We start from the raw sequence: 22,518 nt of genomic DNA, 5'->3' as shown, positions 1-22,518 counted from the left end.
TAACACCGAGGTCCTTCAAGGTTTTATTTGAGACGACTGTACAACCATCAAGATTAATTGTCAGATTCAATAGAAGATCTCTTTGTTTCTTGGGACCTAGAACAAGCATCTCTGTTTTGTCCGAGATTAAAAGTAGAAAGTTTTGAATAAAAAATGTAAATAAATAAATTAAACTAGTGCGAGATGTAAATCAACAAAAAAGTAATGTGTGCAATGTGTGTCTATGCCATCGGGTTAGCTAGAACCAGTTTTGAAAGTTTTAGGAGTAATGGTTAAATAGCTATTGAAATGTGAAAACTTTGATTTGTCACTATGTTGATGGTCCCTAACTGCTGTTTGTGGATGTAAGGAAGGTTATAGACGAATATCCGTCGAGTATCCAACCTGAAACGGTTTTTATCTCGGTCTCCAAGTTTACTTTAATATGATGGTTAATATATCAATATTTGCGCATAAAGGCGTTTTCACCGACATTTATCGCATCATTAATTTTACTGACACAAAAGATCCCACCATGCCATCGAACAAAAATGATCTGTCGGGATTTATAAAATTGTCCCGAAAATTCCATCACAGCTGTCTTTATAATAGTTTAATACGCATTGATGCACTAGCATAAAAATGGTGGCAAAACTGTTCAAGTGCTAGCTGGAAGGTGGAAACTCGGAAGTTGTAGTTAAACACATTTCCTAGTTCCGGCAAGTATGGGGATGCTGCATAACACCTGGGGAATTCCTGAGCAAATACTTATTTCCGCACTTCGAGACTGTTGTGTTTGCGATTTGTGTAGCCTACTGGCCGTACATTTTAACAGAGAAGACTGTTTTCTGTGATTTATTCCCTCATCAAAGGTAAGGCAATCCATTTTGTTAAACAGTTGGTGTTACAGCCTTTATACCAACATCCCACAAATGGACAATGAAATTAACTTTATACCTTATACATATTAAGTACCCGACGCATTAAACAAGTAATGACCGCGCTATGGAAACATGAAATGCTTTTAACATTTTATAAACGCCAACAGACAATTTGTTTTTTTAGACATGGTGGGACATTTTTTGTGGGCAAATAGTCTATTGGTATAGTTAATAACCATCATATCGAAGTAAATTGTTGTCACATCATGATATGTTGTGTGCTCCTCCCACTACGACTCGGGAAAGCATAGTGTCAGGATTTGGCCAGGGTTGTTCCGGTTTTTGGTCACTAGATTCCCCCATTGTGCCTTTTGACCTTTTCTTTTCCCTTGATCCCCATTATTATTTGCACCTGTGCCTCGTTTCCCCTGATTGTATTTAAACCCTTAGTATTCCTCAGTTCTTTGCTCTGTGTTTGTATGTTAGCATCCAGCCCTAGTATTCTGTGAACTCTTGTTGATCCCGGTGGACTCTCTTGTGGAATTCTGTTTTTTGTTCTTGTTTATTTATTTTTGAGTATCTTTTGAGGCTTTTTATGCTATACCTACCACCTTGTGGATTTACCTTTTTTGTCTTGGAGGATTACCTTTGTTCTTGTGGAATTCCTTTTTGAGGTTGTGGAGTTACATGTTTTCCTGAAGGACTTTTTGAAAGTCTTTTTACTTCATTAAAAACACAGTCTCAAGTAATGCTGTGTCTGCCTCATCTTCTGGGTTCTGCCGACTATTCGTGGCTCAGTTGGTTAAGTGACTGTTTCTCACTCCGGAGACCCGGGTTTGTAACCGGGTCCTGACAGAAATAGAGCTGGTAGGAACGTCAGGAGCCGTTCCTAGGGGGGGGGGGGGGATTCTGTCAGGTCCCGGTTACGAACCCGGGTCTCCGGAGTGAGAAACAGTCACTTAACCAACTGATCAAGGGAAAACAAAAGGTCAAAAAGCACAATGGGGGCATCTAGTGACCAAAAACTGGAACAACCCTGGCCAAATCCTGACACAGTTTATTAGGCAAAATAAATACATTAGGATGAGGGTCTGTTTTTGTAAGGTGATAAACGTGACGCTCCTTTCCAAAGAATATTGAGAGTCTTATTCTGGTGACATGATGATCGATGCCATGGCTGCTGTTTGACAAATAAAACAATATCGCTCTTATCCATAACAATCTCATAATGTTGGTTGCCTACCTGCACTGTATCTGCGAGCTGTTGGCTAGAACGCTTGTGCCAAGACCAGTGGGCACATTTGCTATGTAAAGCTAACGCGACAGGTTTTGTGACAAAATCATCAGTAGAGTTGAAAATGCGATGGAACCCGATTTAATTTGTATTTTTCATTCGGGTACATGAGAATTTAACAGCAAGAGATTTTTTTGCGCATTTTATCCGCAAACAGACAGTTTGCTGGAAACACATCCCATGAGAGGAAATGGCCATATTGTTTTATGCAGATTATAGAGTTAAATATTTAAATGAAAATCTGTCACAAATTGGATGGAATCCTAACTACTGTTTGGAAATGGGGCAGAACCATTGTGTTGACATTGAGGTCATGGGGAAGGGAGGACAACAAGCTGATGCATGCCAGGCATATAAAGGTGAATTATTATTCATGTTGTAGTCAAGTTCCTGTTTCTATCATAGACATACTTTTTCGTAATAAGTTTACTGTTATTGCTCATTGTTCTAGATGGCCCAGTGGTGCCAGCTGAAACTTCTGGAGTCTAAATACCAGGAGCAGTTCCACCAGCTCTATGATGACTCCTTCCCCATGGACATCAGACAGTACCTCAGCAAGTGGATTGAGAGCATCGACTGGTAAGCAAGCAGGGATGAAGACTGCAGGGAGGCTGCTGTTAGAATAGATCTTTATATATGCATTTATTTGACTGGCATTCTCCTGTACTCTACCCTTTTCAATTATATCTGATTTTTATTGTATTTCATCTCGTTCATCCAATCTTAATTCCCCTGTGAATCCATAGCTATGTAGAGATAATGTTGCTGTTCTGAGATTTATATACGGTATGTCAATGATCCAATCCATAGGGATAATGTGGCTGTTGACGAATCCCTGGCCACTGTCCGCTTCCACGATCTCCTAGCCCGTCTTGATGACCAACACAGCCATTTCGCCCTGGAGAAAGACCTCCTGCGACAACACAACATCCGCAAGTTCAAGGGAAACCTACAGGTGTAGTATTATCTCAGTTACATCTTTTCAGGACAGACCTTACTGCCAGTGGCCTTCCATACTTTATTGCTAGTATGTTACAGGAATGATTAATTAAAAGTTGTACATTATGTTGCTAATTTCCCCTTTTAACTCTTGAAATAGATTGATTTTGAATGAGTTGTTGATGTGGAATTTATGACCCCAATGTCAGTAAATGTTTTTTGAGTTTGTAGTAAAAAAGTACCCACTTTTCCAGGACTGCTTTCAGGAGGACCCCGTTCACTTGGCCATGATCATCTCCAGAAACCTGAAGGAGGAGCGGAGGATTCTGGCTGCTGCCAAAAGCATAGAGGTGCTCTGCATGAACTTGTATTGACATACATTGTAATTAATAAAATCACCACACGTCTTTCTCTATCCGTGCTGTCAGATATTGTAGATGATACATAACTCTATATTGGAGTGTTTACATGCTTTAACTGTGCAGTTAAATGAACAGTATTTTCCTCTTCAGACCGACAGAGAAAACACACAGACCAGCATGGTTCTGGAAAAGCAAAACCTGGACAACAAAGTAAAAGACATGAAAAACAAGGTTCAGGTGAGTTATCATTTCCATCATAAACTAGATGTTGATTGTTTCCTGGTGGAACAGTTCCGTCAGTGATTCGCAGTACATGTTCATGCATGTCAGGTTTGCCATCTACCTGATCCAACGTGTTTATCTCACTTGCTAGGAAGCGGATCAGAATATAAAGTCTCTGGAATACCTTCAAGACGAGCATGACTTTAAGGAAAATACTCTTAAGAACAGAGGTGAGGTGTTTTATTCTCAATCTGTAATAGATCATTTATTTACAGGTCTGTGTTTCAGGTTTAGTCATTAAGTGAATGTTTTTCTTTCTCCCACTTTAGAACATGAAATGAACGAGCTGACACCCAAACAGCTGGAACACGAGAAGCTGCAGATTGTAGAGATGTGTTTCAAGCTGAAGCTGAAGTTCAAGAGAGTGGTAAGAGGGGTCATGATGAGGTTACATTTTACCATGACGTGCTGTGATTTACAAAATGCAATGACAAAAAGCATGAATAATCATGCATCAAGCACCGCTAAGAATACCATGTATCATAGTCTGTCTGAATGACTAAGAGTGTATTACCTAGTTATAACCAGCATGCTCATATTGAAGAGTAGATGACCGTTTTAGAGTAAATAATAACTATACGTATGTTGTTGTCTGCCTCCACAGGAAGTGGTTGGTCAGTTGGCGGAGGTGCTCAACATGGCCGAGGAGGTCCAATCATACTTGATCTCAGAGGAGCTGCCTGAGTGGAAGAAGAGGCAGCAGAGCTCCTGTATTGGAGGACCACCCAACGCATGTCTGGACCAACTGCAGAACTGGTGAGGAGACTAGTTAATTATTTTGGGCATCTCTTGTCTGATCAAGCAAAAAGATGAATTTAGGAACCCAACAAAATAAAGTATTGTTCTTGTTCTGCTTCATCTTCTTCCCCTGTAGGTTCACAGCAGTAGCAGAAAGCCTGCAGCAGGTGAGGCAGCAGCTGAAGGAGCTCCATAAACTAGCTCAGAAGTACACATGCGACAACGACCCAATCAAACAGCAGAAAGGCTTCCTGGAGGGGCGGGCCCTGGCACTGTTCCAGAACCTCCTAGAACAGTGAGTGACACCACACTTGTATTCCGAAGTTAAACACCCACTCTGTTTTTTGCTGCCGTTTTTGATAATTTAAATTAAGTAGATCTTGTAACTCCCTGGTCTTAGTATTTTGTGTTTTCTTTCTTATTTTGGTTAGGCCAGGGTGTGACATGGGTTTATTATGTGGTGTGTTTTGTCTTGGGGTTTTTGTAGGTATTGGGATTGTGGTATAGTGGGGTTATCTAGAATAGTCTATGGCTGTCTGCAGTGGTTCTCAATCAGAGGCAGGTGTTTATCGTTGTCTCTGATTGGGAACCATATTTAGGCAGCTATATTCTTTGAGTGTTTCGTGGGTGATTGTTCCAGTCTCAGTGTTTGTTTGCACCCGATAAGGCTGTTTAGGTTTTGTATGGTTTGTGTTTATCTTTTATTAAAAGATGTATTGAAATAACCACGGTGCATTTTGGTCCGATCCCTGCTACACCTCCTCTTCAGAGGAAGAGAAGGAAAACCGTAACAGATACATTAGAGATTTTCTTTGTTTTTACCATTTTTACATTGTAGTATGGTAGTGAACACATCAAAATATGGAATCATAGTAACCAAAAAATATATATTTTAAAAATATATTTTATATTTGAGATTATTCAAAGTAGTCCCCCTTTGCCTTGACGACAGCTTTGCACACTCTTGGCATTCTCTCAACTAGCTTCATAAGGAATGCTTTTCCAACAGTCTTGAAGAAGTTCCCACATATGCTGAACAATTGTTGGCTGCTTTTCCTTCACTCTGCACTCCAACTCATTGCAAACCATCTCAATTGGGTTGAGGTCAGGTGATTATGGATGCCAGGTCATCTGAGGCAGCACTCTATCACTCTCCTTCTTGGTCAAATAGCACTTACACAGCCTGGAGGTGTGTTTCACATCAAAACATTTTTATTTGTCATATGCACCGAATACAACAGGTTACAGTGAAACACCTTACAGTGAAATGCTTACTTACAAGCCCTTAACCAACAATGCAGTTTTAAGAAAAATACGTGTAAAGTAAAAAATGTATGTAAAGATTCAGAAATAAAAGTAACAATTTAAGAGCAGCAGTAAAATAACAATACCGAGGCTATATACAGGGGGTACCGGTACAGAGTCAATGTGCGTTGGCACCGGTTAGTTGTGGGTAGATTTCTAAGGACTATGCATAAATAAACAATAGCAGCAGCGTCAAAGGGGGGGAGGGGCGGCAATGCAAATAGTGCAAATGATAATCCCTCCAAAGAACAAACCAGATGGGATGGCAGATAGCGCTGAAGAATCATGTGGTAGCCATGTTGGGTATGTGTCCCTAGAATTTGAAATAAATCACCGATAGTGTCACCAGCAAAGCACCATCACACCCCCTCCTCCATGCTTCACTGTGGGAACAACACATGCGGAGATCATACTTTCACCTACTCTCTGTCTCATAAAAACACATCAGTTGGATCCAAAAATTGCACAATTGGACTCATCAGACCAAAGGACAGATGGTACCTGTCTAATGTCCATTGCTTGTCTTGCAAGTCTCTTCTTATTATTGGTGTCCTTTAGTAATGGTTTCTTTGCAGCAATTCGACCATGAAGGCCTGATTCACGCAGTCTCCTCTGAATAGTTGATGTCTGTTTTTTGAACTCTGTAAAGCATTTATTTTGGCTGCAATCTGAGGTGAAGTTAACTCTAATGAACTTATCCTCTGCAGCAGAGGTAACTCTGGGTCTTCCTTTCCTTTGGCAGTCCTCATGAGAGCCAGTTTCATCATACCGCTTGATGGTTTTTGCGACTGCGTTTCAAGAAACTTTCAAAGGTCTTGAAATGTTCCGTATTGGCTGTTAAAGTAATGATGGTGTCATGCCCTGACCTGAGTATTCTTTGTTTTCTTTACATATTTTGGTTAGGTCAGGGTGTGACGAGGGTGGTATGTGTGTTTTTGTCTCATCTAGGGTTTTGTATATCTAGGTGTGTGTGTCTAGTCTTGGCATTTTGTAGGTCTATGGTGGTCTGGATTGGTTCCCAATCAGAGGCAGCTGTTTATCGTTGTCTCTGATTGGGGAACCTATTTAGGTTGCCATTTTCCAGTTTGGGTTTGTGGGTTATTGTCTATGTGATGTTGCATCTTTGCACTCAGTTTTGATAGTGGTCACGTTTGTCTTGTTATTCTGTTTGTTTGTTTGTTTGTTTAGTGTACTTCGCGTTTTTTCGTCTTTCATTAAAAAGATTTATCCACATCACGCTGTGCTTTGGTCTCCTCACTACGACGATTGTGACAGATGGACTTTCATTTCTCTTTACTTATTTGATCTGTTTTTGCCATAATATGAACTTGGTCTTTTACCAATTAGGGCTATCTTCTGTATACACAACTGATTGGCTCAAACGCATTAAGAAGGAAAGAAATTTCACAAATTAACTTAAGAAGGCACGCCTGTTAATCTAAATGCATTCCAGGTGACTACCTCATGAAGCTGGTTGAGAGAATGCCAAGTGTGTGCAAAGCTGTCATCTAGGCAAAGGGTGGCTACTTTTGAAGAATCTTAAATATATTGATATGTTTAACACTTTTTTGGTTACCACATGATTCCATATGTGTTTTTTTCATAGTTATGTCTTAAGTATTTTTCTACAATGTAGAAAACAGTAAAAATAAAGAAAACCCTTGAATGAGTAGGTGTGTCCAAACTTTTGACTGGTACTGTATATATTTTGTATAAGCTGGAAGTAGAAACCAAAGTGTTGTTTCTATGCCTCTATACAGTATATCACCTCAAAATTCCTTGTGTTTCTGTGGTGTGTCTTAGTTCCTTGGTAGTAGAGAGACAGCCCTGCATGCTCACACATCCACAGAGACCTCTGGTGCTGAAGACACAGGTGCCGTTCACTGTCAAGCTCAGGTAAGCACAAACACAACAGCACCTCCCGTCTATAGTTCCTATGGATCTCTCCAGACCTGGTTAAGTTTTGATTTGTATTTCCTCTCTAGATTTCTTGTGAAGCTCCAGGAATTCAACTATCAACTCAAAGTGAAAGCTTTGTTTGACAAGTAAGTACAGGAGTGTGGTGTTATTTTGTCCTGCTCTTGAATTTGTGATGTGAATACATAACTAAAGGGGGAATGCATATTTTCTTTTCTCTCCAGGGACGTTACAGAAAAGAAAGGGTTTCGTAAGTTCAACATCTTGGGCACCAACACAAAAGTTATGACTATGGAGGAGTCAAATGGAAGCTTGGCTGCAGAGTTTTTCCCTTTGGTAAGCTAGCACCATTTCAAATGGCATACAGGGCACTACGTCTGAATGAGTTGTCCCATTTGTCCATTTGGACCTGCACTGTCATCACTCTTTACAGCAGGGTTCCCCAACTGAAGGTCATTTTATTTGGAGGTCAAGTGGCGGTCAAGGTGTATTTTTATTTATTTTTTACTGTAAAAACACCAGCAAATTTTAATTTTGGAAATCTGTTCCAAAGTATTCCCACGCATATTAAAAAATATATGTGACCGTATACAAATGTAAGCAAGGTTTGATATGATTGTGTTATAGTAAAATATTATATCTGTTTGGGCTTCTTGCGGTAAGTTTGTCGTCTACAAATGATTTGTAATTATGTTCCGGCACCCTGACCATCCTCTCAAGAAAATATCGGCCTGCAGCTGAATCTACAGTAGTTGATGATCCCTGCTTTACAGTTTTATTCTTTGATCTCGACACAGAGACTGCAAGAGCAGAGAGTGACTGGAAGAGGAAAGAAAGAGGTAAGAGACCTAAGAGAGCTTGTTTCTGATTGGTCTTAATGGGCTATAATGACCAATGTAATCTGTACAGTATTTGTGAATTTCATGATTAGTATTAAATACATTCTGGTGCGGCTTATGTTTCTGACTATGTTATTCCAGGGGCCTCTCATTGTGACAGATGCACTGCATCTGCTTTGAGTCGGGACTCCGCCAGTCAGGTCTGGAAATCAAACTAGGGGTAAGTGATCTGAAATATAGAGATTCAGGCCTACACTCTCATTTTTATGAGGTCCAACAGCGCTCTGGCCTTATTTAATTTGCCTTTGATTTAGTCTGTCCTCTGGTCCTTTTTAGACCATCTCCCTGCCCATCGTGGTCATCTCCAACTGCAGCCAGCTGCCTAGTGGCTGGGCCTCCATCCTGTGGTACAACATGCTGACCAGCGAGCCCCAGGTAGTCTTCTCTCAAGGTTCCTTCCTCCTGGGAGTTTTTCCTTGCCTTGAAGGTGTTTTTCTGACTTACTGTCAAACACTTTATGACAACATTTGATTTAAAAATGAGTTTTTAAATAAATATGATTGGTTTGTTGGAACAGGACCTGGAGTTCTTCCTGAACCCTCCGGCAGTGTCCTGGGGTCAGCTATCTGAGGTGCTGAGCTGGCAGTTTTCCTCTGTCACCAAGAGGGGGCTCAATGATGAGCAGCTAGGCATGCTGGCTGACAAACTACTGGGTCAGAAAGCACAGAGGAATCCTGAGGGCCTTATCTCCTGGACCATGTTCGGTGCTGTCAAGGTAGGTTAGGATTACAGTACACAGAATATTTGGTCCCAATTTAAACAAAGTACAACTGATAAAGGATTTATATACTGTAGCATAAACACTACATAAATGATCTAAGTGTATATCATACTCTTTTTAAATGGTGTAGAAAAGGTGATGTAACAATTCCCAACGTAGGGGGACTTGCCAAATGTTTATAAGCCATTTATAGAATATGACATGCACATATAGATGATTTGTGAAGCATTTACAGTGCATTTGGGAAGTATTTTTGCGTTACAAGACACATAAATCACCCATGTCACACCCTGGCCTGACCAAAATAATAAAGAAAACACAGAATACTAATGCCAGGGCGTGACAGGGTCTTCCTTTCCTGTGGCGGTCCTCATGAGAGCCAGTTTCATCATAACGCTTTGATGGTTTTGTGACGGCACTTGAAGAAACTTTCAAAGTTCTTGAAATGTTCCATATTGACTGACCTTCATGTCTTAAAGTAATGATGGACTGCCATTTCTCTTTGCTTATTTAAGCTGTTCTTGCCATAATATAGACTTGGTTTTTTACCAAATAGGGCTATCTTCTGTTGGAAGGTGAACCTTGTCACAACAAAACTGATAGGTTCAAACACATGAACATCTGCTCCAGAGACTGGGGTGAAGGTTCACCTTCCAACAGGACAACGATCCTAAGCACACAGCCAAGACAACGCAGGAGTGGCTTCAGGTCAAGTCTCTGTGTTTTAACCAAGAAGACTCTAGTCTGTAATCACTGCCAAAGGTGCTTCAACAAAGTTCTGACTTTCTAAACTTGAAAATATGAAATATCCTTATTCATGTCACTGAGTGAGAGAGAGGGGAATGTAGAACATTTACATTCTGTCAGAATACATTACTGTTAGACATCAGGGATCCTATGGGAAGGAGAAGGGCCACAGTCGGTTACAAGTCAACAGGACAGCGGTGAGTTGGGGAGGAGTGAGGAATTTGTGCCGTGGTCAGGAGAGATATCACTAATGTTTTGTCTAGTTTAAGAGATGTATTGGCTGTCCAGATGTGTCAGGAGGAGACTCAGTATACGAGGAAGGTTTAAATACCAGTGTTTGTGTAAATATATGTATTGGTCTGTTCAGCTGTCTGACTCAGTGGGTGAATAAACTTGGTTTGAGCTTTACTAATCGGCCATGAGATTTTACTCTTTAGTTAGATCGTAACAGTACTGAGTAAAGGGTCTCAATACTTATGTAAATGTGACATTTCAGTTTTTTTCTTTTAGATAAATTAGCAAAAATGTCTGCAAACCTGTTTTTGCTTTGTCATTATAGGGTATTGTGTGTCGATTGATGAGGGGAAAAAACTATTGAATCAATTTAAGAATAAGGCTGTAGTGTAACGATGTGGAATAGTCAAGGGGTCTAAATACTATCCGAATGCACTGTATGTAGTGCTTATGAAGCCTATGTATTCTATATAAAGCCTTTTAGAAGCTGTACTTTGTTTAAAATATTTACAGTTCACAAAGATATATATATATATAAGGAGGACATCGAGTAAGTGCTCCCTTGTGTCAACTACAGAGCCTCCGTGAGAAGAGCTTTCCCTTCTGTCTGTGGATCGAAGACATCCTGGACCTCATCAAGAGACATCTGCTGTCCCTGTGGAATGATGAGTGAGTTTTTCTTTACTCTTTTTGGAATTGACAATTACAAAAGCAAATAACTAGTGCTCTTTTAGGGATGACATATTAGCTGAATGGCTACATCTGGCACATTGACAGCCATGATGAACAATGTGCATTGTCCCTGCCTACTAAAACAAATAAGGTAATGTAAGTAATAAAGAAATGTTGCTTGTTCTCTCCCACTACAGTTGCATCCTGGGCTTTGTGAGTAAGGATAGGGCAAAGGCCATGCTGACTGGGAAGTGTCCAGGCACGTTCCTGCTGCGCTTCAGTGAGAGTAGCAGAGACGGAGCCATCACATTCACTTGGGTGGAACACGACCTTAACGGTGAGTAACACACATGCACATTTACAACTAAAGGTGCTATATTTGAATCTGTGTTTTTTAAATTTTTATTTGACCTTTATTTTAGCAGGGTGGATTCCACCAAAAATACATTCATAAAAAACAAGCACCTTTCTCAACAAAGAGTTCCTCAACCAACAACCTGAATTGCCCAAAGGGCACCAATGCATCCAACTGTAGATTATTTTCAGGATGGTTCCATAAATGAGGTGTGAATCAACTAAAAGCTGTTTTATCCTAAATCTGTAGTGACAGAAGGAATTAACCATCCCTTGTTACGATAAATGAGTGATGAGGTGTGGAGTCAGGCACAGAGAGCAAAAGATATGGGAAAAAACACGCTTTAATGTCCCGGAAACATAACATGAACAAAAGTGGAAAAACAAATTGACAGAAATATAAACGGACAGCGTGAAACCCAAATGCAAACAAAAATACACTCAAACAACAAAACAGACGAACAAGCCCGCACGTAACAGAAGCGGGCTGAACAGACTATATATAACCCTACCCTATCAACCAAACAAGAAACAGGTGCTACCAATTAGACAGAACTAAAGGAACACAGAACAACGGATCGGCGATAGCTAGTAGACCGGCGACGACGACCGCCGAGCGCCACCCGAACAAGAAGGGGAGTCACCTTCGGTAATATTCGTGACAGAACCCCCCCCCCGAGGCCAGCGCGCCGACGCTGGCTTCGGGGACGACCCGGGGGGCCGAGGCGCTAGGCGATCCGGACGGAGGCGATGGAACTCACTCAACATGGATGGATCTAGAATATCCCTCACCGGAACCCAGCACCTCTCCTCCGGACCGTACCCCTCCCAGTCAATGAGGTACTGCATGCCTCTCACCCGGCGTCTCGAGTCCAGAATAGCTCGTATCTTGTACGCCGGGGACCCCTCGATGTCCAGAGGGGCGGAGGATCCTCCGGAACCTCATCTTCCTGCATGGGACCAGCTACCCACCGGCCTGAGAAGAGACACATGAAACGAGGGGTTAATACGATAATACGAAGGAAGTAATAATCGATAACAAACCTCATTTATTCTCCTCAGGACTTTAAATGGCCCTATACACTGCGGACCCAACTTCCGGCAGGGCAAGCGGAGGGGCAGGTTTCGGGTCGAGAGCCAGACCCTGTCCCCAGGTGCAAACACGGGGGCCTCACTGCGGTGACGGTCAGTGCTCTTCTTCTGCCTTATACTCGCTTGGCGTAATGACTCTTGGACAGCCCTCCAGGTCTCCTTAGAGCGCTGTACCCACTCCTCCACCGCAGGAGCCTCAGTCTGGCTGGTACCCCAACACGCACTCAAAGGGTGACATGTTGGTAGAGGAGTGGCTTAGTGAGTTCTGGGCTATTTCTGCCCAGGGAATATATCTCGCCCACTCCCCTGGCCGGTCCTGGCAATACGACCGCAGAAACCTACCCACCTCCTGGTTAACTCTCTACACCTGCCCATTACTCTCCGGGTGATACCCTGAGGTCAGGCTGACCGAGACCCCCAGACGTTCCATAAATGCCCTCCAAACACGGGAGATAAATTGGGGGCCCCGATCAGAAACGATATTCTCGGGCACCCCGTAGTGCCGGAAGACATGGGTGAAAAGAGCTTCTGCAGTCTGTAGGGCCGTAGGGAGACCGGGCAATGGGATAAGACGGCAGGACTTAGAGAACCGATCCGCAACGACCAGGATCGTTGTGTTACCCTGAGAGGGGGGAAGATCAGTAAGAAAATCCACCGATAGATGGGTCCACGGCCGTTGTGGAACGGGAAGAGGTTGTAATTTACCTCTTGGCAGGTGTCGAGGAGCCTTACTCTGGGCGCACACCGAACAGGAGGAAACATAGAATCGCACATCCCTCCTCAAAGTGGGCCACCAGTACTTCCCCTCAAGACCTCTCACTGTCCTAAAAATACCTGGGTGACCTGACGAGGGTAGACAATGAGCCCATCGAATCAATTGATCACGAACATCCAGCGGCACGTACCTACGACCCTCCGGACACTGTGGAGGCGCAGGTTCCTCCCTTAGCGCCCGCTCGATGTCCGCGTCCACATCCCATACTACTGGTGCCACCAGCTTAGCTGCCGGAATGATGGGAGTAGGATCGATTGACCTGTCCTCAGTGTCATAGAGTCTTGACAGCGCGTCGGCCTTAGTGTTGAGGGAACCTGGTCTATACGAGATGGTGAAACGAAATCTAGTGAAAAACATGGCCCACCTTGCCTGACGAGGATTCAGTCTCCTAGCTGATCGGATATACTCCAGGTTACGGTGGTCAGTCCAGATAAGGAAAGGGTGCTTAGCCCCCTCAAGCCAGTGTCTCCACACCTTCAGGGCCTTAACCATAGCCAACAACTCCCTATCCCCCACATCATAATTCCGCTCCGCTGGCCCGAGTTTCTTCGAAAAAAGGCACAGGGGCGGAGCTTCGGTGGCGCACCCGAACGCTGTGAGAGCACCGCTCCAACCCCAGCCTCGGATGCGTCCACCTCTACTATAAACGCCAAAGAAGGGTCCGGATGCGCCAACACCGGCGCCTCAGTAAACATCGCCTTCAACTTATGAAAAGCTCCGTTCGCCTCTGCTGACCACTGCAAACGCACCGGCCCCCCCTTCAGCAGTGAGGTAATAGGGGCAGCAACCGACCAAAACCCCGGATAAACCTCCGGTAGTAATTGGCAAACCCCAAGAACCGCTGCACCTCCTTTACCGTGGTCGGAGTCGGCCAATTACGCACAGCCTTTACGCGGTCACCCTCCATTACCAACCCAGAGCTGGAAAATGCGATAACCCAGGAAGGAAACTGATTGTTTGGAAAACTCACATTTCTCCGCCTTCACATACAGGTCATGCTCCAGCAGTCATCTAAGAACCTTGCGCACAAGAGATACATGCGCAGTGCGTGTAGCGGAGTAGATCAAAATATCGTCAATATACACCACTACACCCTGTCTGTGCAGGTCTCTGAGAATCTCATCCACGAAGGATTGAAATATAGCTGGAGCATTCTTTAAACCGTATGGCATGACGAGGTACTCATAATGGCCAGAAGTAGTGCTAAATGCAGTTTTCCACTCATCTCCCTCCCGAATACGCACCAGATTATAAGCACTCCTGAGATCCAGGTTAGTGAAGAACTGCGCTCCGTGAAATGATTCCAGTGCCGTAGCAATGAGAGGTAGTGGGTAACTAAAACCCACTGTGGTGGAATTTGGACCTCTATAATCAATACACGGACGTAAACCACCATCTTTTTTCTTCACAAAAAAGAAACTCTAAGAGACAGGTGACATGGAGGGCTGAATGTACCCCTGTCCCAGAGCCTCGGTGATATAAGTTTCCATAGCCACCTTCTCCTCCTGGGACAAAGGATACACATGACTCCTGGGGAGTGCAGCATTACCCTGGAGGTTTATCACGCAATCCCCCTGCCTATGGGGTGGTAATTGGGTCGCCTTCTTTTTACTGAAAACGATAGCCAAATCGTCATACTCAGCTGGAATGCGCACGGTGGAAACCTGGTCTGGACTCTCCACCGTTGTCGCACTGATGGAAACCCCTACACACCTGCCTGAACACTCATCAGACCACCCCTGTAGAGTTCCCTGTTTCCACAAAATCGTAGGATTATGAATAGCTAGCCAGGGAATCCCAAGTACAACTGGAAACGCAGGTGAATCGATAATGAACAAACTAATTTGCTCCTTGTGATTCCCCTGCGTAATCATCTCCAACGAAATTGTGGCGTTCTTCACCAGCCCTGACCCTAATGGTAGACTATCTAAAGAGTGCACGGTAAAAGGGGGGTCTACTTTTACTAACGGAATCCTCAACCTCTGAGCGAGTCCGCGATCTATAAAGTTTCCAGCTGCGCCTGAATCTACCAGTGCCTTATGCTGGAGAGGAGAATAATTAAGGAAACAAATTAATAGGAACATGTGACCAACAGGAAACTCTGGGAGAGTGTGGTGCTTACTCACCTGGGGTGACCGATGAGTGTTCTGCCTGCCTTCTCGATTCCCAGATGAATTCCTCCAGCACCGACCAGACATGTGCCCTCTCCGGCCACAACTGGTACAGGAGGAGCTTCCTCCTCCGATCTCCCTTGACACGTTCCCTCCTAGCTCCATCGGGATAGGAGCAGGAGGGTCAGGAGGTAGAAATGACAGGACCCTTTCAGAACGTCCACGAGCAGCTAGCAGATGGTCCAACCGGATCGACAGGTCTATCAGTCCATCCAGGCTAAGTGTAGTATCCCGACAGGCCAGCTCCCTACGGACGTCCTCTCTCAGGCTACACCTGTAATGGTCTATCAGGGCCCTGTCGTTCCACCCTGCTCCAGCGGCCAAGGTCCGGAACTCCTGCGCGAAGTCCTGCGCGCTCCTCGTCCCCTGTCTAAGATGGAACAATCTCTCACCCGCCGCTCGACCTTCTGGAGGGTGATCGAACACGGCCCTGAAACGGCGGGTGAACTCCGGGTAGTTGTCCCTCGCTGAGTCGGGCCCGTTCCAGACCGCATTAGCCCACTCCAGGGCTCTATCGGTAAGGCATGTGATGAGGACCCATACTCTCTCCTCCTCCGAACGGTGGCCAGGTAGAGGTCTAATTGAAGCAGGAATCCCTGGCACCCCGTCGCTGCTCCATCGTACTTCCTCGGAGGCGTAATGAGCAGAGCGCTGGAACCGGATCCAGATTCCATTCCTCTCCCAACGATCCATCCTCTCCATCTGATCCATTGCTGATCCTAGGCGATGGAGGATGGATGTGTGATGATCGACTCTGTCCTCCATAGTGGGAAGAGGAGTGGTCGCTGCTCCTGCTGACTCCATATCGTGCTGCGGGCTTCTGTTACGATAAATGAGTGGTGAGGTGTGGAGTCGGGCGCAGAGAGCAAAAGATATGGGAAAAACACGCTTTAATGTCCCGGAAACATAACATGAACAAAAGTGGAAAAACAAATGAACAGAAATATAAACGGACAGCGTGAAACCCAAATGCAAACAAAAATACACTCAAACAACAAAACAGACGAACAAGCCCGCACGTAACAGAAGCGGGCTGAACAGACTATATATAACCCTACCCTAACAACCAAACAAGAAACAGGTGCTACCAATTAGACAGAACTAAAGGAACACAGAACAACGGCTCGGCGATAGCTAGTAGACCGGCGACGACGAGCGCCGAGCGCCACCCGAACAAGGGGAGTCACCTTCGGTAATATTCGTGACATCCCTGTGACGGAGTATGGTATCTCATATTCTATATGTTAGTAACAATGTTAGGTAAATGCAGTTTTTTTTGTTGCAAAAGGGCTTTATAAATGAACAGAATGCAATGTTTTGACCAATGCGATGTCAAAGAGGGTCAGCCTACTTTCTGATAGAATGCAAAGATGAATGCTAAACCTGTCGCCAGTGATGTACTTTTCACCCATGTTTCACAGATAAGCCTGTATTCCATGCAGTGGAGCCCTACACCAAGAAGGAGCTGTCTGGCGTCGCTCTGCCTGACATCGTCCGAACCTACAAGGTGATGGCAGCTGAGAACATCCCAGAGAACCCACTCCGTTTCCTCTACCCAGACATCCCCAAAGACAAGTCCTTCGGGAAGTACTACACCAGGACCTCTGAGGGTAAGCAGCCAGCGACCCTTTTTTGTTTCAAATCCTATATTATTTACAAGGTCTCGTGAGAAGGTCACCTGTGACTGTGAGGTAAAAAAAAATGTATGGAATAAATAGGATTTAACCGTTATTTCCTTTTTTTGTTATTTTGTTCCTGATGCTTTCCTAAATCTCTCGGATGCATTTCAGACACCTCAAACCATATTTTGTTTAGATTTATTTTTGGCCATGTATGAATGTTTTATTCAATGTGTTTCTATGGGCTAATAGCAGTAAGGCCAAATTCAGTCTTTCATCAAATAATTTGTATGTATTTTTTGGCACTACCTACAAGGTTCCTAAAACTCAATCAAATAGCTTAATGGTCCATCTTATGACCATAATAAAACAATTCCATATGTTAGCTTTGTAGATATCGCCTTAGACTCCTAGGGGTTCAGCTTGTGGGCGTCATAGAGCAAAACCGCTGACCCGTTCGTGTGAGTCTCAGCTTTGGTCCTCTGTAGCTCAGTTGGTAGAGCATGGCGCTTGTAACGCCAAGGTAGTGGGTTCAATCCCCGGGACCACCCATACGTAGAATGTATGCACACATGACTGTAAGTCGCTTTGGATAAAAGCGTCTGCTAAATGGCATATATTATTATTATTATTATTATTATTATTATTAGCTTTCCATAATGGGGTCACTCCGCTGTAGAGCTGCCTGATTCCACCGCAGATGGGTAAAAACCGACATCGGCGGATGTTGTGTATTGAGACGCAGTTATTGCAAAAACAAAAGTCTCTAGGTTGAACAGCCAGATTAGTTTTCCACGCGGGCACAGACATCGACTCTAGGCATATATCAAATATAAGTGTTTACAAAATAATAAGACATGATAGATTTCACATTATACAATGCTCAAAAAAATAAAGGGAACACTTAAACAACACAATGTAACTCCAAGGAAGCAACACTGATTGACAATACATTTCACATGCTGTTGTGCAAATGGAATAGACAACAGGTGGAAATTATAGGCAATTAGCAAGACACCCCCAATAAAGGAGTGGTTCTGCAGGTGGTGACCACTTCTCAGTTCCTATGCTTCCTGGCTGATGTTTTGGTCACTTTTGAATGCTGGCGGTGCTTTCACTCTAGTAGTAGCATGAGACTGAGTCTACAACCCACACAAGTGGCTCAGGTAGTGCAGCTCATCCAGGATGGCACATCAATGCGAGCTGTGGCAAGAAGGTTTGCTGTGTCTGTCAGCGTAGCGCCTCCATGCTCTGGACACTATCAGGAGACAGGCCAGTACATCAGGAGACGTGGAGGAGGCCGTAGGAGGGCAACAACCCAGCAGCAGGACCGCTACCTCCGCCTTTGTGCCATGAGGAGCAGGAGGAGCACTGACAGAGCCCTGCAAAATGACCTCCAGCAGGCCACAAATGTACACGTGTCTGCTCAAACGGTCAGAAACAGACTCCATGAGGGTGGTATGAGGGCCCGTCGTCCACAGGTGGGGGTTGTGCTTACAGCCCAAAACTGTGCAGGACGTTTGGCATTTGCCAGAGAACACCAAGGTTGGCAAATTCGCCACTGGCGCCCTGTGCTCTTCACAGATGAAAGCAGGTTCACACTGAGCACGTGACAGACGTGACAGTCTGGAGACGCCGTGGAGAACGTACTGCTGCCTGCAACATCCTCCAGCATGACCGGTTTGGCGGTGGGACAGTCATGGTGTGGGGTGGCATTTCTTTGGGGGGCCGCACAGCCCTCCATGTGCTCGCCAGAGGTCGCCTGACTGCCATTAGGTACCGAGATGAGATCCTCAGACCCCTTGTGAGACCATATGCTGGTGCAGTTGGCCCTGGGTTCCTCCTAATGCAAGACAATGCTAGACCTCATGTGGCTGGAGTGTGTCAGCAGTTCCTGCAAGAGGAAGGCATTGATGCTATGGACTGGCTCGCCCGTTCCCCAGACCTGAATCCAATTGAGCACATCTGGGACATCATGTCTCGCTCCATCCACCAACGTGGCGTTGCACCACAGACTGTCCAGGAGTTGGCGGATGCTTTAGTCCAGGTCTGGGAGGAGATCCCTCAGGAGACCATCCGCCACCTCATCAGGAGCATGCCCAGGCGTTGTAGGGAGGTCATACAGGCATGTGGGGGGCACACACACTACTGAGCCTCATTTTGACTTGTTTTAAGGACATTACATCAAAGTTGGATCAGCCTGTAGTGTGGTTTTCCACTTTAATTTTGAGTGTGACTCCAAATCCAGACCTCCATGGGTTGATAAATTTGATTTCCATTGATTTTGTTGTCAGTACATTCAACTATGTAAAGAAAAGTGTTTAATACGAATATTTCATTCATTCAGATCTAGGATGTGTTATTTTAGTGTTCCCTTTATTTTTTTGAGCAGTGTAGAATTATAGGAATAAAAAATCTGATGTTGGTCAGAAAATAGAAGTGATAAGCTTAGGCATTCTATTTCTGTTTAAAATCCCCTCAATGACCATGGTGTCTGGTAAACCTTTGGGGATGTTTATTATGAACAACACTAGGGATGCACAATATATTAGTGAGCATTTACTTTGAGAGGTTTTGTTCATAATAAACATCCCCAATTGTCCATCTGGTCCACCATTTTGTTTTTCAGCATCAGAGCCCATGGATGTGGAGAGTCCCACCGACACAGGATACGTAAAGACTGATATCATATCAGTGTCAGTGTAAGTTTAGAGAAGGCTACCCTTCCTGTTACTTAATCTGTAACAGGAAGACATTTTATTTGCAATGTTCTGGTTTGGGTATAATCCATAATCTGACTTAATTGCCCCTTACTTTTGCAATGTGTTTTAGTAACCCATCTAGACAGCAAGATGAGATGATGCTCATGTTGCCAGAAGAGCTGGAAAGTGGACCAGTGCCCCATTGTTTGAGTGGAAGTCCTAAGAATAGTGATACTGCTGTGGTAAGTTACATAATGTATTTAACTAGGCAAGTCCGTTAACAACCAATTCTTATTTTATAATAATGGCCTACCGGGGAACAGTGGGTTAACTAACTGCCTTGTCAGCTACGGGATTCGATCCAGTGATCCGGGTGAGTGCAGGTTGTGGTATATTGTATATCTTAAATGAATGCCTACATTCAGATATAGATCTCTCTGTTCAATATCACTTCACCTTCTGTTCAATATCACTTCATGCATCCCTGGGGGGGGGGGGGGGGGATTTTTGAATGTAAGCATTCAATGCAGATTTTTGAATGTAAGCATTCAAATCTGTCACAAATTAGATGGAAACCTAGTTACTGTTTGGAAATGGGGCAGAACCATTGTGTTGACATTGAGGTCATGGGGAAGGGAGGAAAACAAGCTGATGCATGCCAGGCATATAAAGGTGAATTATTATTCATGTTGGAGTCAGGTTCCTGTTTCTATCATAGACATACTTTTTCGTAATAAGTTTACTGTTATTGCTCATTGTTCTAGATGGCCCAGTGGTGCCAGCTGAAACTTCTGGAGTCTAAATACCAGGAGCAGGTCCACCAGCTCTATGATGACTCCTTCCCCATGGACATCAGACAGTACCTCAGCAAGTGGATTGAGAGCATCGACTGGTAAGCAAGCAGGGATGAAGGCTGCTGTTATAATGGATATACAAAGATCTATTCTATTTGACTGGCATTCTCCTGTACTCTACCCTTTTCAATTATATCTGATTTTTATTGTATTTCATCTCGTTCATCCAATCTTAATTCCCCTGTGAATCCATAGCTATGTAGAGATAATGTTGCTGTTCTGAGATTTATATACGGTATGTCAATGATCCAATCCATAGGGATCATGTGGCTGTTGACGAATCCCTGGCCACTGTCCGCTTCCACGATCTCCTAGCCCGTCTTGATGACCAACACAGCCATTTCGCCCTGGAGAAAGACCTCCTGCGACAACACAACATCCGCAAGTTCAAGGGAAACCTACAGGTGTAGTATTCTCAGTTACATCTTTTCAGGACAGACCTTACTGCCAGTGGCCTTCCATACTTTATTGCTTGTATGTTACAGGAATGATTAATTAAAAGTTGTACATTATGTTGCTAATTTCCCCTTTTAACTCTTGAAATAGATTGATTTTGAATGAGTTGTTGATGTGGAATTTATGACCCCAATGTCAGTAAATGTTTTTTGAGTTTGTAGTAAAAAAGTACCCACTTTTCCAGGACCGCTTTCAGGAGGACCCCGTTCACTTGGCCATGATCATCTCCAGAAACCTGAAGGAGGAGCGGAGGATTCTGGCTGCTGCCAAAAGCATAGAGGTGCTCTGCATGAACTTGTATTGACATACATTGTAATTAATAAAATCACCACACGTCTTTCTCTATCCGTGCTGTCAGATATTGTAGATGATACATATCTGTATATTGGAGTGTTTACATGCTTTAACTGTGCAGTTAAATGAACAGTATTTTCCTCTTCAGACCGACAGAGAAAACACACAGACCAGCATGGTTCTGGAAAAGCAAAAGCTGGACAACAAAGTCAAAGACATGAAAAACAAGGTTCAGGTGAGTTCCATCATATACTAGATGTTGATTGTTTCCTGGTGGAACAGTTCCGTCAGTGATTCGCAGTACATGTTCATGCATGTCAGGTTTGCCATCTACCTGATCCAACGTGTTTATCTCACTTGCTAGGAAGCGGATCAGAATATAAAGTCTCTGGTATACCTTCAAGACGAGCATGACTTTAAGGAAAATACTCTTAAGAACAGAGGTGAGGTGTTTTATTCTCAATCTGTAATAGATCATTTATTTACAGGTCTGTGTTTCAGGTTTAGTCAGTAAGTGAATGTTTTTCCTTCTCCCACTTTAGAACATGAAATGAACGGGCTGACACCCAAACAGCTGGAACACGAGAAGCTGCAGATTGTAGAGATGTGTTTCAAGCTGAAGTTCAAGAGAGTGGTAAGAGGGGTCATGATGGGTCACGATTAGAGGTCGACCGATTAATCGGCAAGGCCAATTAATTAGGGACGATTTCAAGTTTTCATAACAATTGGCCTTTTTGGGTGCTGATTATGGCCGATTACATTGCAATCCACGAGGAGATTGCGTGGCAGGCTGACCACCTGTTTCGCGAGTGCAGCATCAAAAGGACCTTGTGGCTACAAGGAGCCAAGGTAAGTTGCTAGCGAGCATTAGTTTATGAGATAAGTTTATCCATCTTCACATAATCACTAGTTAACTACACATGGTTTATGATATTACTAGGTTAACTAGCTTGTCCTGCGTTGCGTATAATCAAAGCCGTCCCTATTAATTTATCATCGAATCACAGCCTACTTCAACTTTGACAAACAGGTGATTTAACAAAAGCACATCTGTGAGAAATGCACAATCGTTGCACAAATGTACCTAACCATAAACATCAATGCCTTCATTAAAATCAATACACAGAAGTATATATTTAAACCTGCATGTTTTGTTAATACTGCCTGCTAACATGCATTTATTTTAACTAAGGAAATTGTTTCCCTTCTCTTGCGTTCAGTGCAAGCAGAG

The 22,518-nt window shown here is 43.8% G+C and overlaps 1 protein-coding gene across 1 annotated transcript in view; it reads left to right on the top strand.

Moving 5' to 3' along the window:
• Positions 1-662: 662 nt before the first annotated feature.
• LOC124007667 overlaps positions 663-22,518 on the top strand; it is a 41,456-nt gene continuing 19,600 nt past the window's right edge. The window contains 28 exon segments of the mRNA XM_046318343.1: positions 663-851; positions 2,606-2,733; positions 2,965-3,109; positions 3,348-3,443; positions 3,606-3,692; positions 3,829-3,907; positions 4,007-4,104; positions 4,342-4,493; positions 4,612-4,770; positions 7,584-7,676; positions 7,766-7,826; positions 7,905-8,033; positions 8,495-8,536; positions 8,678-8,706; positions 8,708-8,756; positions 8,873-8,971; positions 9,114-9,311; positions 10,876-10,967; positions 11,168-11,307; positions 16,784-16,972; positions 19,611-19,683; positions 19,814-19,925; positions 20,448-20,575; positions 20,797-20,941; positions 21,178-21,273; positions 21,436-21,522; positions 21,652-21,730; positions 21,830-21,921. Coding sequence (XP_046174299.1) covers positions 2,606-2,733; positions 2,965-3,109; positions 3,348-3,443; positions 3,606-3,692; positions 3,829-3,907; positions 4,007-4,104; positions 4,342-4,493; positions 4,612-4,770; positions 7,584-7,676; positions 7,766-7,826; positions 7,905-8,033; positions 8,495-8,536; positions 8,678-8,706; positions 8,708-8,756; positions 8,873-8,971; positions 9,114-9,311; positions 10,876-10,967; positions 11,168-11,307; positions 16,784-16,972; positions 19,611-19,683; positions 19,814-19,925; positions 20,448-20,575; positions 20,797-20,941; positions 21,178-21,273; positions 21,436-21,522; positions 21,652-21,730; positions 21,830-21,921 — 2,877 coding nt within the window. The 5' untranslated portion in view covers positions 663-851.

The sequence above is a fragment of the Oncorhynchus gorbuscha genome, linkage group LG21 (genome assembly GCF_021184085.1).
Source record: "Oncorhynchus gorbuscha isolate QuinsamMale2020 ecotype Even-year linkage group LG21, OgorEven_v1.0, whole genome shotgun sequence".
Lineage (NCBI taxonomy): Eukaryota > Metazoa > Chordata > Actinopteri > Salmoniformes > Salmonidae > Oncorhynchus > Oncorhynchus gorbuscha.
The sequence above is the reverse complement of the archived record's forward strand: the minus strand, read 5'-3'. Positions and strand labels throughout refer to the sequence as shown.